Below are 15,313 nucleotides of genomic sequence, written 5' to 3'. Positions count from 1 at the left end.
CATGTTTCAGGACTCTCAGGACAATCAGGTTCTTGTAGTACCAAATCTTCCTAGACTGAAGGGTTCTGATTATTGTTTAAGGAGTATCTTTGTATTTACTCTACTTAAGTACAAACCATCAGACCATTTTACAGCTTAAATTAAACTAGAAACTTTCCCCTCATGCAGCTTCTCCATCAGATAGATCCATACAAAGATGTGGCTTAAGGCCTAGAAGTGTCCTCCTAGGGCCAGGAGATGTCCAGGTGTACCGTGGCTTCTAGCCCATCTATAATTTCTCCCACTGGCCTCTTTGCATATGAGAAGAAAATGCCTGGGGAGCTGTTTTACATTAAGACAGCCTTACATAAAAGGAGAGAAAAGACATCAAGTTCTGTTTGCTTTTCTCTTTTCTTTTTTTCCACTTCCCTGAGGATGTTCCTGTTGTCAAAGACAGAGAGACCTAGTGGAAATGTACAGTGAGGGGTTCGAGATGCTGCATCATCCCTCTGGGCTCATCTCTGAAGTGTACGGCATCCCTCTCACACTGTCACAGAAACACTGCCACAAACTGTACCCAGGAAATGCCCATTCACTTGCAGAGTGACATTTATATACTGCTTCTTTATTCTGTAATTTCTGGGTCAGTTGTCCTGATAATATTAATTATTAAGAATGTTATTTTATTATTTTTCCTAATGGGCCAAAATACCCACAAATCTTTCACTAAAATGCCAGCTCGCTATGCTAGGCACTATGTTTTCTTGCTTTGCTGGGTACTTTGTGTGTTTTTTTCAAGCCAGAGCTTGAAAAAATGTTTTGACAGATATAATTTATTTTTGCATTTAGATCATAAAACTAAGGCATGGTCAGAGGTGGAAACACCAGTGTTGCCCTTTACTTTGGAAACCTTGTTTTGATGACCGTGACAATATCCAACTTGCTTTCTCATGAAAGGGCCAGATCAGCAAAGCCTCCCTATGAGCGGCTCAGGATGGCTGTTCTTTACCATAAAGTGTTGCCAGAGGCTAACTTTTTAAGTTTTTGAATGTGTTTAAGTCCCTAAGTTGTAAAGTTTATGAAAAAAAGTTGAAGGTCCAGAGGAGAATAAACATGATTAAATGTCTTGGGAGAAATTTGGGAGAATATTTTGTCATGTTTACCCTGAAAAGGAAGAAATGAAGAAAATGGACCATGAAATGTTCTTAAGTTGATTAGTGGTTGGTTTGGGAGGAAGGAAGGAAGGAAGGAAGGAAGGTCCTCTTCTTAGAGTAAGAATTATAGCCACACCCTCTTTACCCCCTGAATTCTATTAAGGGGTTTTATAATTCTGCTTGGTCTGTCTTCCTGGTATAAATTACCAAAACGAGAGGCTTACTTTTAATTAGGGGAATCTTTTGCTTTTTTCCTTTATAACATTAGACTTATTTTCTTAGTTCTGATGGAAGATTCTCAACTCATTACTGAAAAGATCTACATTTGGTAGGAACAACAGTAACATTCTCAAGAGTACTAGGAGAAAATACTGATCAGTATCCCATGTTTAATAATCCCATGCATAGACAGCAATTTTTGTTTGTTTCTCTTTCTTTTTTTTAATCACAGTATTTTGGTAGTGTTCCAGAAGGACTTATTGTGGCTTCCTAACACAATGCCTTGCACAAGCACTGAGAGAAACTGATTTAATAATTAGAACTACTTATGCATGTTTTATTTCCAACATTTTCTGTTACAACTGTTTATTAATATGCTGCCGAGTAAGGTTTATGGTAGAGTTCATAGCAGTGTTTTTCCACAAGGCAGTTATGATCACTTCTATTATTTAACATTCATTCTCTGGCTTGAACCAGAATAGCCATCCAGTGTTAATTATTCAAAATGGATCATATCTCTAACACCAAATAAAAGCGAGCTCCTGTCTTGTGGTGCTTTGTTAGAAGAATCCACACAGCAGGGATGGGGCCTCTGAAATGGGAGAATCACCCAGAACCATGCAGCCCCCTGCCTGCGGGGTGGGGGTGGGGTACCTGTAGTGCAACACTACTCCAGCATCTTAAATTTGTTACTGACGTCTTCGTTTGGAATAATAAGAGAAAAGTGGCTTATTTTGAACAGTTTCAGTGAGTTTGCTAATGAAACTTAATTCTTGCTTGAAGAAAGCCTGTAATAAATAAGAAGTACACTACTGGTGAGGAAGGATACATACAAAATAATCACAGTTCTTGGTTCAAACTACAGTTTCCTAAATGAATCATTTTCCATCTAAGTGGCCATAAAGAACAAATATTTTAATATTTGTGGTTTCCAGCATTTCATGCATTTTCTGAAATGATATTTAAAAAAATTTAGTTGTTCTATTGGGAGTTCCTAATTAGGGGCACTGGAAATCGGTTGGGAATTAACTTCATTAGGGGTTTGGCCTTGTAAATGGGCCCCTGTGTAGAATGAGCTAGCTACTACTAAGATAGACTGGACAGGACCTGATGCATGAACTGATACTATGATATCACAAAGAACCATTTGTGGGCCTCTGGAAGGACAAGAGGGTTTCCCCCACCGAGCCACAGTGAGGCCCTGCCCTGTGCCCTGGGCATGAAGATCGCACTGCCTTTGAAAAGTAGTGATATAAATTTATCATGGATTGACACCATTCCACATTCTATTGCTGGAACAAAAGGCACTGTTTTTACATTCTAGGGAAATTTTATCTGAGGACTTAGAGAGCAGTAGCTGACAGAGGGATAACTAAAACAATAAATAAATTTATGGTTTATCCTTTTCATTTCAAAGAAAGGAGGCACAGGCTTATTTTGATTTATTGATGATTCCCTACTCTACTAAAAGATGATGCTTAAATACATACATTTTATAAGATTTATTTTTAAAATTCAGATTTTTTGTTTTACTAGTTGGAGAATACTTTCATTGACTTATTTATAAGGGAATCAGCAAGCACATTTTACTTTGACATTTGAAAAGTATTTTTTAAAAAGAAACAAAAAAAGTATTTAAACATAATCTCAAATATAAAGTTTTATTGTAAATAAAAATATTTTTAAAAGAACCCAAATTAACCAAATCTATAAATAAAGTCATAATCCAGAGTGGGCCTCAAAATCTTCTAGAAGGCATATAAGGAGTGGGCCTGTTACTGTTAGAGATTCATTTCATGGAGAATGTTCTCAGTATTATGAATATTTTAATTTCTGTTGAGTAAAAGACCTGGAGTAGCTGAAGGAAGGAGATTTGAAATGAATTGGGGAGAAAAATGAAAAGTGATCATTGACATGTAATTTACTTATTCCTTCACTAAACTGAATGAGTACAAAATGAGAAGTTGTGTAGTACAGAATGGGGTGGGGGGTTATGACAGAGGGAAGAGGTAGATCAGAGCCAAAAACTTAGTGTCACTGCAAATCCCATGCCACCCTTGTCCACAAAGAACTTAAAGTCTAGTAAAAAAAAAAAAAAATGACGGTAAAAACAAAAACAGTGTGGTAATTCTATAAAAGAAATGGCCCAGAGTGTTAGAGAGACAGAGGAGAGAAAGTACCTTCCTCTGAGATTGGACAGGAAAGCCAGCCTCTGCCACCTGATTCTCTTAACAAGGAGACAGAAACAACATGGAAAATCAGCATGCCTTCCTCCCTTCATACAATAGTTCAGTGAATGAAATTCAAACCAATACTTATTGAGGGTCCCTGGCTTTCATTTATCCTGCTGATGCTCTGGAGGAAGAGCTTCCTGAACAGTGAAGTGGCTGGAAAGTCGGCCTTGAAAAGCTGAGGGAAAGCAAAGGGGCGGGAGGCCAGCTGCCGACAGTGGAGCTCTAACAGAGCTAGATGGTGAGGCCAACCACAGGAAAGTGTCCAGGAAACTTCTCAGGTTAACATATTTCAACAAGGATACGGAAACAGTTTGTTGTTGTTGTTTTCTTTTAACGCAGGGAACAAAATAATTTAAAATATATGTATGTGTAGATATACACAGGTGTTCATGGGTGCACGTGCATGTATATAAGTACACATGTGATCTACATGCATGCATGTGTGTGTGTATCCTAAGAAAGAGAAAACTCTGGTAAAAGTCTCTGGGGAGAGAGGTATTTGGATGCTCAGGCCCTAAACCTTTCTCCTTTCAGGATTCTGCTTCTCTGTCTCCTAAGCTCAGTCATCATCTCTCAAGCAATGTTAAGCAAATTCTGGAACAACTACATGCATGACTCTACACATCATCTGCCCTTTTAAAGCAGTGAATGGGGCGCCTGGGTGGCTCAGTAGGTTGGGCAACTGCCTTCGGCTTGGGTCGTAATCCTGGAGTCCCGGGATTGAGTCCTGCATTGGGCTCCCTGCTCAGCAGGGAGTCTGCTTCTTTCGCTGACCTCTCTCCTCTCATGCTCTCTCTCTCAAATAAATTAAAAAAAAAAAAATCTTTAAAAGCAGTGGACATTGGTTGGTGCTGAGTAGAAATACTGCCTGATTAAATAGGGAAGTGTCTGGAAGCCTGACTTCCATTCTGGCCATTTGCCACCATGAGCTGTGTGACTTTGGACAAGCTACTTTGCTTCTCTGGGTCTTTGCCCTCTCATCCGTCAGGTGAAGGGAATGGACTAGCTTTCTGGCTCTAAGAGAAAACTAGACACAAGGAAGGCAAAATGAGTTTTCATCAGACTCTCCCTTCTCTTCAGGTCCCACTGTAGGTCTGGCTGAAAAGGTTACCATGCTCCTGGGCTGTGTTAGGCTGGTCCTGCAAAGATCTCTGAGAACTGCCCCGAGTTTATCTTTGCCACTTCTCTTTCACTCACCCTAAAAAAGGTCTACAGCCAATAAACCTGGACCAGCTGCTGCTTATGGCAGCTGGTCATGCTTTCCCAGGCTGTGTTCCTTCCCAACGGCTTCTCCACTCCCCCAGCCTCTGACTTGAGTCCTCCCTCGCCTCAGTCCCACCTCAGCGAAGCCTTCCCTGAAAACTCCTGCCACAAAATACCAATGGCATGTCGTGAGCACATTGCCGCTTACGCCAGAGTTTTCTATGTGTGGGCCTCACCTCTGGAGCAAGTAGTAGGTTTGCAGCAGAGGTCCCCTCATATTCGCTTTTGTGTCACCCAGCACCTCACAGCAGGCACAGAGTGAGGAAGTAACCTGGTGCAGAAACGATGAGAGAAAGCTCTGGAGGTCAGACAGGCCTGCCTTCAAATATCTGCGCCCCTGATGAGTTATGTAACTTTGCTAAGTCCTCTTGCCTTGCTCTGCACAAAGGGATAGTAACCCCTACTTTGTTACAATTGTTATAAAGAGAAAATAAAAATTTAAAATGTGGATACTTCTGGAATTATTAGCGATAAGTGCCTACTAAATGAAAACGGTGGACTGAGATATTGAGTTGAATGACTTAAAAAAACACTTTACAGATATTTTTGCTAATTGGAAGCCTTTATTTACCTAATGATAACAGTAAAATACTCTCCCCCCTTTCATTGCCTTATAGCCAGGAACTGGTTATAACTTTGTTCTATTTCTCAAAATTTCTCCCATGGAGGTGTGAGTGTGACAGATGCTTTCCTTCACTTTCTTCTGCCAGAGGAGGAAGGTACGCAGTGAAGTCTACGGCCAAGAAAGTGAGATCCTGAGGCTGGCATAGTTGGAAGCAATTGTTTACATGGGAGTGACTTAGAAGATTCCTTTTGTTAGAAAATTTCATAATATTCTGATAACTGTAAAAAATATAATTTCAATAAAAAAAAATCCTAGCATGGGAAAAGATCTTGGTACAAGTTTTAAGCCATCCCTATTATATACATCAACTTAATTAAAATTAATGAGATATATAAACTAAACCCTAAGCCTCAGTTCTATGTGGGGCTCAAGAAGTGCTCTCTCCTTTTCTGGTCATGTATATAAATACACTTTCTTCTGCATTTTATCTTTGTATTCCCTTCATGCAGACCATGGCTAAAGTCACTAGATGACTACAGGCTACTTATACAGTATCCTGTATCTACTCTTAATTGCAAAAATACCCTTCAGCTTGGTGTATTAATCCTGTGACATTTATTTCTAATATTTCATGTAATTTTTTAATCAAATATTTTCTCCACTCTGCTATGCTCTGAACAGCTATGCTATTAATACACTCATGTCAGTTACACTGATGGCAGAAGTGAGCTAGAAAGAGCAGAGTGTGGGTATCCTGTCACTTAACTAGGGATTAAAATCCATTCTTTCCCCCAACCTGGTTTAAGATTAACCTCATTTCTTCTGGAGCTGTAAATGAAGCATTTCATTCTAGAGCAACTCAGAGGCTGATAGATTAATGACTCTGTGGGCTTTTAAATAATACTGAATTCTTCTCAGAATCAACTCCTTATTCTGCATAATGTATTTGCTGAGCTAAGGAATAAATACCTAATTTTTTCAGGCTGTGTTTACATAACCTCCTCTTTGGTTCAAATGAAAAGATTGCTGAAATTGTCCCACATCTGTTCAAAGGGACTACAGGGGGAAAAAAAGGCAATTTAAATGACCCGATAGAGCTTGTAATTCAGGGTAATTCTCCTTGCCCTCTTATCCTTCCGATTCCATAAACACCAACGTATACTGAATATATACTCATAATGTATATATAAAAAGCACATAATGTATATATAATAAAAAGCATTAAAAACACCAACATATAATGACTATACATACATTATAATTTAATAAAAAAGCATTAAAAACACAAACTAGGGCCAAAGCAATAGTCAACTTGGGACAGTGATTGGGTTTCCTTTTATTATTTCAAAACCAGTGGTCAATGAAAATCCTCATTTTCTTTCTTGATATGTAATCTGTTACCCTATCTTCTGTTTCATATTTAAATGATTGATGTCAAATAATATTTATAAAATATATGTCTTGAATTGGAAGAGAAGGATTTGTATCAGAACATGGAACTGACTGGGATGTGCTAGTTCTGTTCTTGGTGCTGGCATTTGGGAAGTCACAGCAGGTTTTTACCAGATTGGCTCTTAGTCTCAAGTACAAATTAATTACAAAAATCTTCTCATCCCTACTAGACATAGTGTTGTAGCTATTCGGCTTAGTAGAAGACTAACAGAAACAAATGCTACTATTTCTCCTAAAATGGCTGGTTGTGAGGCTGCTCAAGTTTTTCTAAATGAAGACTTTGAAGAGGAAACCCAGTAATAAGAATCTTGCCCCAGACTTTACCACTAGCATCTCCCCCTTTTCGAAAGGAGACCCTGACCTCTAAGTTTCACCTAACACTAAAACCTTCTGCAACTAAAAGACACCATGTTTACATTCAGGAGGGATTAAAAAATACCAATTTTTCATGAACGTGTGAGTAAATCGATGGGTTAATTACCATGGCAATCACAATCGTGTCAGATCAGTATTTTGCTGGCAGATGTCCTAGTGATTTTTCAAATATTGTCCTTTTACACAGCTAAGACAAACAGGCTGAGAAATATTCTGTACAATAAAAAAAGCTAATTCCTGAAAATGGTTTAACAGTGACCTCCTAAGAACTTTCTGTAATTCTAAAACCAGTAGCCCCACCAAAACACAGTGATTCCCCCACAAACTGATCTAGGTGTTCCACACACAGTGATGCAACCAACATCAGTGAGGAATAGAAAATCTTAAATGGCCGCCACTAAAAGAATGAAATCACTTCCTAAAAGAAGTGAGCTAATTATTTGCTTAGAGAAAACAGCCACAGCAAGGGGCAAGAATATGTAATAAAGGTAGGCTATCCTGAGAAAAAGAAACTCAATATTCTGGAAAGTATGTTATTATTTTCTAACTTTTGGGACCAGAATAACTCTCTTTTATAATATTTTAATATGTAAAATTTCTCTGGGAATTTCATTAATAGATTGTGGATGGCCATCAAATACCCTTAAAAATAATTATAATTATAATTCCAGTCAGATGGCTTTCAGAATAATACAATATCACCATAGAATACACCAGCATATATGTTACTCTACACAGCACAATCTTTTATCTATCTATCTATTTATTTATTTATTTATTTGACAGACAGATCACAAGTAGGCAGAGAGGCAGGCAGAGAGAGAGGAGGAAGCAGGCTCCCTGCTGAGCAGAGAGCCCAATGCGGGCCTCTATCCCAGGACCCTGGAATCATGACCTGAGCTGAAGGCAGAGGCTTTAACCTACTGAGCCACCCAGGCGCCCTACACAGCACAATCTTGAGGGAACCAACAATTTATGCAGACTTCAGAGGCATCAAGGAGGCAGGAAGAGCAAAAGCTTAGAATATGAATATGTGTGTGTGTGTGAAATATATACATTTTTACCATAAATGCATAAAATATATACATTTTTTTTTTACCAAAAAGGAATGTTTGAAAATGCCCAAATGAATGGCCAGCCAACCAAAATCTAAATTAAAGAATATTTAAAATTACTTTTTCCAGGAAAATGATTCCACACAAATTATACTGATTCCTTGACTACTTCGCTGATTCCTTAAACCTTGACCTTAAGGCTTTAGAAGACACATGGCATCCAGGTTGTCCAAAGTACACCTACCCCATGCTTTCGTGCCTGTGCTCTTTATGATCTCTGGTAATCTCCTACTGTAAGTGCTCTCTTAACATCAGTATTCAGATAGGGCAGCAGAGGAAACTTGTGACCAAATTATTCCTAGCCAAAATACAGTGCTATTTTATGGAATTCTAAGAGATCTGGTTATAGGATTACAAATAGTGAACAGAACTATTTTTCTAACTCAGAAGGAAGTTTCTCCATTTTAGAGGGCTCAACCAGGGAACCATAAGTACTTACCTCAGGAAGTGCTTCATTGTGCCTGTTTTGATTATCTAGGTGTTGTCCAAACTATCCTCAAGTAATTGCTTCCAAATTTGCCTTTGTCAGAGTAAGTGTAAGCTGTGGAAAGAAATTTAATATATTTACTATTAATAGGGCTAGGCATCCCAAACCCAAGATGACTGCTTACCTTAGTAAGCAGATAACATGCTCTGCACCCAGAACATGATCAGCTGGACTGCTCACATAGCACTGCAGTCCAGTGGATGGAGATTACAGCCAAAGGCTTTCACTTTATCATTGCATAATTAGTCTCTCATTGTCAGTCCCTTGCTGGAGAAAGAATTCATTTCATAAGCAATCTCTTTAGTAGTAAGGGTTTTCTCTGTTTTGCTTATTATTCCTATATTTTGAAGAATAGTATTTTTAAGAAAAATAGTAATGAAGAATCATGAAATTAACTATCCTAATTTCTAGATATCTGGTGGTCTTAAATCTGGCAGCCTCAACTTTCCAGAAGTACAACTCAAAAATAACTAAAAGCAACTGGTAATGTCTTTAAGCTAAAAATTAGATGTGAGGGACACCTGGATGGCTTAGTTCATTGAGCGGCTGCCTTCGGCTCAGGTCATGATCCCAGCATCCTGGGATCGAGTCCCACATCGGGCTCCTTGTTCTGTAGGGACCCTGTTTCTCCCTCTGCCACTCTGTCTGCCTGTGCTCGCTTGCTCTCTCTCTCTCTCTCTGACAAATAAATAAATAAAATCTTAAAAAAAAAAAAAAAAATTAGATGTGAAAGAGCCAAGTACTCCAAATGTATGAATGATATGTCCCCACCCTCCTCCCCTTTTGGCACTTTGAACAAAACAGTAACATTTTCTATTTGCCTAGCACTTTCCAGTTTATAGTTGGCTTTTGCAAAGTCTATGGGCTATTGGTCTTCTTCCTCCTGACACGGAGGTTGCCAGAAGCTGCCTACAATCAGCAGGTTGGGACAAGATGGAAAGCTACAAACTAGAGAAAAGAGAGTGACTGGAGGTGACTGAGAGATGGAACCCCAGTATGTAGGAGTGATGCGAGGAGCTGAGGGTGCACACATGGCTCGGGGTACAGACACCACTACCAACCAGCACAGCCCACGAGGGGGGCAGTTCAGCCCACATAAAGGCCAGGTTTTTCCTTTAATAAATATGCTTCTGTAACTGTTCCACGAATGCTTGAAAAAGAGTATCTATACCTCAAGATTGTGGTTGCTTCTGGGAGGCAAGGAAGGGGTCAGGACTGGGGAAAAGGCCTTTGGGGAAAATTGGCCTTCGACTTCATGTTTTACTTTTTACATATATCTGAAGCAAAACAAAGGGAAAAAACATCTGCTTATTTTGGGTGGTGGGAAGATATATTAGTCTTTGTGCTTTTGTGGTTTTTAAAAATGAATCATGTTTTGTATTAAAAAAGTGTTGGTACCTACCCAGAGCCCAGACTGTGGTTTTGAAATAGTTTACAATGAAGGGAATCGGACCCCTTGAAGAAATGGCTGATTCTAGGTCTCGGCCTGGGAATACACAAGGTGGGCCTGAAGTGTCTTGTGCCAGAAAGAGGGAGTGCTTGAAAGACAATCAGCGATGTGTCAAATAAACCCAGGAGCTAACTGAAAAAGTTCTTGATGGACAAAGCTGGAACTATTTAAGTACAAAAAAATAAAGTAGTATTGGATTATTGCCCAAAGTAGAAAATAAATAACTACGATTGCATACTGAAATAAATAAGGAATATATATGTCTCTAATACAAATGAATTCCAAATAATTTATGTGGACACTCTGGCTTCAAGGAGGTGGAGCCTAACTCCTAACCCCTTGAATGTAGGCTGGACATAGTGTAGTGACCTCCTGACTACAAAATGGAAAGGGGGGAAATGAGTAACCCTGTACTAAAGAAACCTGGCAGATACTACCTCAGCTAGGAGGAGATCAAGGTTAACATCACAGCGGCAAGTCATACTGACGCTCTGTACCCTTGATATGAGGTGATAGAAATGGCACTTTACCTCTGTGGTCTTCCTCCTCCAAACTCATAACCTGGTCTAATCATGAGGAAAACATCAGATAAGTTCTTACTGAGGGATATTCCGCAAAATATCCAGTCAGTATCCCTCATAATTCTCGAGATCACCGAAAAGAAGGGAAGTCTCAGAAACTGTTCAAGGCCAAGAGGTACCTAGGGAGAAATGGGTACTAAATGGAATGTGGTTCCTGGATGGGATACTGAAACAGAAAAAGGACATTTTGGTTAAAAACTAAGGAAATCTGGGAGCACCTGGCTGGCTAATTTGGAGAAGCATGTGACACTTGATCTTGGAGATGATGAGTTCAAAGCCCACACTGGGTGTAGAGATTACTAAAAAATAAGTAAATGTTAAAAAAAAAAAAACTATGGAAATCTGAATAGCATGGCTTTAGTTAATAATTAGGTATTAACGTTGCTCTATTGTGACAAATGTATCACATTAATTAAGATGTTGACAGTAGGGAAAACTGGGTGCCAGTGCAAGGGAACTCTTTGTGTTGTAACTTTTCTCTAAATCTAAAACTATACTAAAATTTAAAAGAAATGTTAGTACCTACTCTGCTCTAGACACAAGAGTTAGGTACTAGGGATATAGGGTGAACAGGATACAGTGCGCATGGGTTCCATCCATCTCCTTGAGGGAGAGAAAAGAGAAGATGAAAGAAACAAATCGGTGTTTAACCACAGTATTATAAGTGGGAAGAGCTGCTGTGCTCACGAGCATGGGAGCTGCGTGCCTCCCATGTAGGGTCGGGGCAGACAGCACATGCAAGGTCCTAGAAGCAGAGGGGAAATGTTCTCTATGACGTAGCTGTGTTCGGTGAGCGGGACCGGTAAAAAGGGATGGCAACATATGGAAAGGCAAGAAAGTCTCAGAAGGCTTCGTAAGCAATATTAAAAACTTTTGAACCTCGATCCCATGAGCCTGGGAAACTACTGAAAGTTTTCAGACTGAGATGTGACATGACCAGACTTCTAGTTTTAAAAAATCTATTCTGATTGTAGTGTGGATAATGAGTGAGATTGTGTTAGAATTGTAGGTAAGGGCACCATTTAGAGTGTTGTTACAACAATCCAGGTGGAGATACTTAGTGCCCAAAGAAGGCGACGGACACAGAAGTGTGGTGTATTTGAGAGACATTTAGAATGTAAAATTTTTGTTAATTTGCTGGTTAGGGAACATTGAAGGAAAAGGAGTCATCAGACATTATGCCTGTCCCTATGGCTAGATAGTAGAATCTTCCATTAAGATATGGAATTCTGGAGATGCAGATCTAAGGGTCTAGGTGTATTTGGAGGTGTTCGAGGTATTCTGAACTTGCAGGGTCAAGTGGTGGTGTGGATATCCATGGATCTGAAAGTCAGGAGAGAAATTCTGGGTGGAGACAAAGATCTGGACTTCCTCAGCATATAGATGGTAATTAAAACCACAATCCAGAAGGAAATACTAAATAAATAGTGTATACAATATTTCTTGCTCATAACAATTTTTCTTTGTCATTAGGTTAATAAAGTAGAACTTTACTACTAAGGCAATAAAGAATGAAATACATTTAAGAAATGTTTTATCAAGATAAAAATAATTATATTCTTAAATGGTTTAATTTGTTATCTAGAAAACTGGTTTATCTAAAAAAAATTTCATAATGATGTGGGATAAGTGAAGGAATACTTCAGATTCCTGTTATCTACCTGAGTATTCCTGAATCTATCCATTCAAACAAAACAAAACAGAACCTTTTTGAATTCTTATATGCTAGCATTGTGCTGGGTGGTATAACATAGTTTAATACTGCAAGGGAGTTTTACTATTTAAGGGGAATTTCAGCAAATATGGCAGAGTGTGCATGGTAGTTAAGAGCATAAGTTTTAGAGACAAAGAGTTCATATCTGGGATCTACCACTTGCCAACTGGCTTTAGACAAGTTGTTTAACCTCTCTAGGATTTAGTTTTCTCCCTGGTGGATGGAGAGAGAAATTATAACTACCTTGTAGGGTTGTACTAAGGATTGAATGAACCAAAGCTTGTAAGGTGCTTAGCATAGTGACAGGTGTACAATACGCACTAAATGAGTTGGTACTAGTTGTTAGTATCAGTATTTTATCCTTCTTACTAAAGACTCTTCTAAAATAAAAGGTCATTTTGTCAAGGGAAGAATCACTGAAGAGACTATTTAGATAAATGCTGATAAGTTGTGACCTAAACCGGGACACTGACAGTGGTGGTGGAGAGAAGTGAACAGAAGTGGAACATGTTCAGAAGGTAGCATCATCTGGACTTACTGGTTGGATGGGAAAAGTGAAGGAATGGAAAATAACAATTAGTTCCAATTATCTGTCCCCCAAACAGGAAACAAAGACAGCAATTAGTTCTAATTATCTGTCCCCCAAAGAGGAGACACCAAAAATGGCTTTGGGTGGAAAGCCTGTATGAATGCTGTTTAACTCAGTGCTTAGTGGATATTCATTCAGTAGCTTCTTTAAATGTTTCCTTTAAAAAAAATTACTGCTTACTAAGTTTTTAAAATCTGGCTTTGTTTTAAAGGAGGCACAAATTTGTCAATGTCCTAGTTGCTGTTAACTAGACAATCTAGTTAAGGTAGGAACATGAACAAATAGTGTGCAAAATATGACACTCCGAGCAACTGTGATTTGAAAAAAAAAAAAAAAAAAGTCGCCTTCCCCCTAAGTGGCGCTGAGTTAATCTATCCCTTTGTGGCCAAAGCAACATTTTTCAAGTGCTGGGCAGGGCCAGAGTTCAGGGAGAATTTGCAGCTGCTTCTGGTCTGCACAGCATTTTAACAAAATGGTAGGCTGGATAGATTTTCAAGTATTTTACACACCAGTCTGTTGACCTTAACTCAGCTAAGTCACTTGGCCTTGTTTGTATCTGTCTCACTACTTGAAGTGAGAGTTCAACTATTTGTTTAATTCAGATTTGTTTAATTATTAACTATTTGTTTAATTCAGATTTATTCAGGTATTATTTATATAAAGTTCACCCTTTTCTGGTCAGACATGAACTCTAATGCCACCTGCTTCGCTGCATACAGGGACAATGTGGGAACTGCTCTTGGGTCTTCTCTTCCCTCAAACTTCCTCTCTAGAGGGGCTTTTAACCAGGTGGACATCAAATTCCCCATTTTAAATCTCTCCTTTTGTTCTGAAGTGATGTGCTTCCTGTTTCTTTCCCCTCTGGACTCCATGCTCCTTTAGGGCACTGGGGAAGTCCCAGGGCCCGATACAATGCCAGGCACATTGGGGACTCAGAAGGGATTTGTTGGAACGAACTCTGCCCTCTTTTAGAGCAATGCTATTCTTTAATAGCACTCTTCCATAGTAGCACCAATAAAACAAATGAAAAATCTCCCCACTGGAAGAAAAAGAAAACCCTGCAGATTTTTTTAAACCAAAATAAAAAATATGATCATAACGTGGGTTTCCTGATCCTGCTAGTTTATCTGCAGTGATTCCTCTCCACGTGTATGAGTCTGCTACCCAGACCTGTTCCAAAGGGAAGGATCAAATGACTGTGTTTGATGCATCAGACACCTCTGAGATCAGTTGACACTTCAGTGCTGTGTGTGGGGTTATGTCCCCTTTGTACTTTTTTTTTCCAGCTGGGAGGAAAGGGGAAGCAGGCGTGTGTCTTCGTTTGAGAACTCATCCTCTCACCTGGTATCAGGGAACCTGCCCTGCCTCCTTTGAGTGAGAAGCCCCCTAAGGCTCTTTGTAGAGTCTCCCAGGGTAACCCTACCTCTTAGAAACCAATCTATCTATTGAGCATCCCAGGGAATGAATTAGACACTCAACTAGAGGGAAAGAAAGTCCTTTCCATAAAATCATAATCCCCAGTGAGACTAAAAAATCGATGTTGTATGTAGCTTTTCAAATTCTGACTAAATTCTCTATAACAACCAAAATGCTTGTGGACGCAAAATGTTTATATGCAATTAAAAGACAATCTACAAAGCGAACAGTGTTCTGCTCTCATAGCTTGCCTAATTTGGGATTATCCTAGTTTTTTTTTTTTTTAAGTTCTATGGAACACATTTAAAAAGTAAAATTTAATTTATGTATTTAGCCTCAGCCTAAAGTTTTGTGAATAATACCTAATATTTATGAAGTGCTTTCTCATATGCCAGGCAATATTCTATGAGCTTTGTTTATAGTAACTTAACAGTCATCCTATGAAGTGAATTATAATTATTATCTCCATTTTACAGTTGGGGAAATTGAGACACAGAGAGGTTAAGCAACCTTCCACAGTCACACAGCTGCTACTGGCAGAGCTGCGATTCAAAGCCTTGCAGCCTGGCTCCTGAGGCATTGCTATTAATTACTTCCCTGTGCTGCCTCTGGAAGCCACTGAAGTAAAATTCTGGAGTGACGTAAGAGTAAAAGAAATGAACAGTGTACTCCGATCAAACCCAAACTGCAGAGCTGGGGATAATCAAACCCTGGATGTAC

At 39.1% G+C, this 15,313-nt stretch overlaps 1 protein-coding gene across 5 annotated transcripts in view; it reads right to left on the bottom strand.

Annotated features, from left to right (window-relative positions):
* ELMOD1 (ELMO domain containing 1) overlaps positions 1 to 15,313 on the bottom strand; it is a 62,291-nt gene that overhangs the window by 31,083 nt on the left and 15,895 nt on the right. For 3 of the 5 annotated variants that reach the window (XM_004764415.3, XM_013062443.2, XM_013062440.2), the window contains exon 2: positions 8,796 to 8,897. In XM_004764415.3, the coding sequence (XP_004764472.1) occupies positions 8,796 to 8,812 (17 nt within the window). In that variant the 5' untranslated portion in view covers positions 8,813 to 8,897. Of the gene's footprint in view, positions 1 to 2,006; positions 2,141 to 8,795; positions 8,898 to 15,313 lie in introns of those variants that run through there. The other 2 variants (XM_013062441.2, XM_013062442.2) reach the window with 2 other exon arrangements.

The sequence above is a fragment of the Mustela putorius genome, unplaced genomic scaffold, assembly GCF_011764305.1.
Source record: "Mustela putorius furo isolate JIRA1106 unplaced genomic scaffold, ASM1176430v1.1 tig00000198_pilon_pilon_pilon, whole genome shotgun sequence".
NCBI lineage: Eukaryota > Metazoa > Chordata > Mammalia > Carnivora > Mustelidae > Mustela > Mustela putorius.
This window is presented reverse-complemented; position numbering and strand designations above follow the sequence as displayed.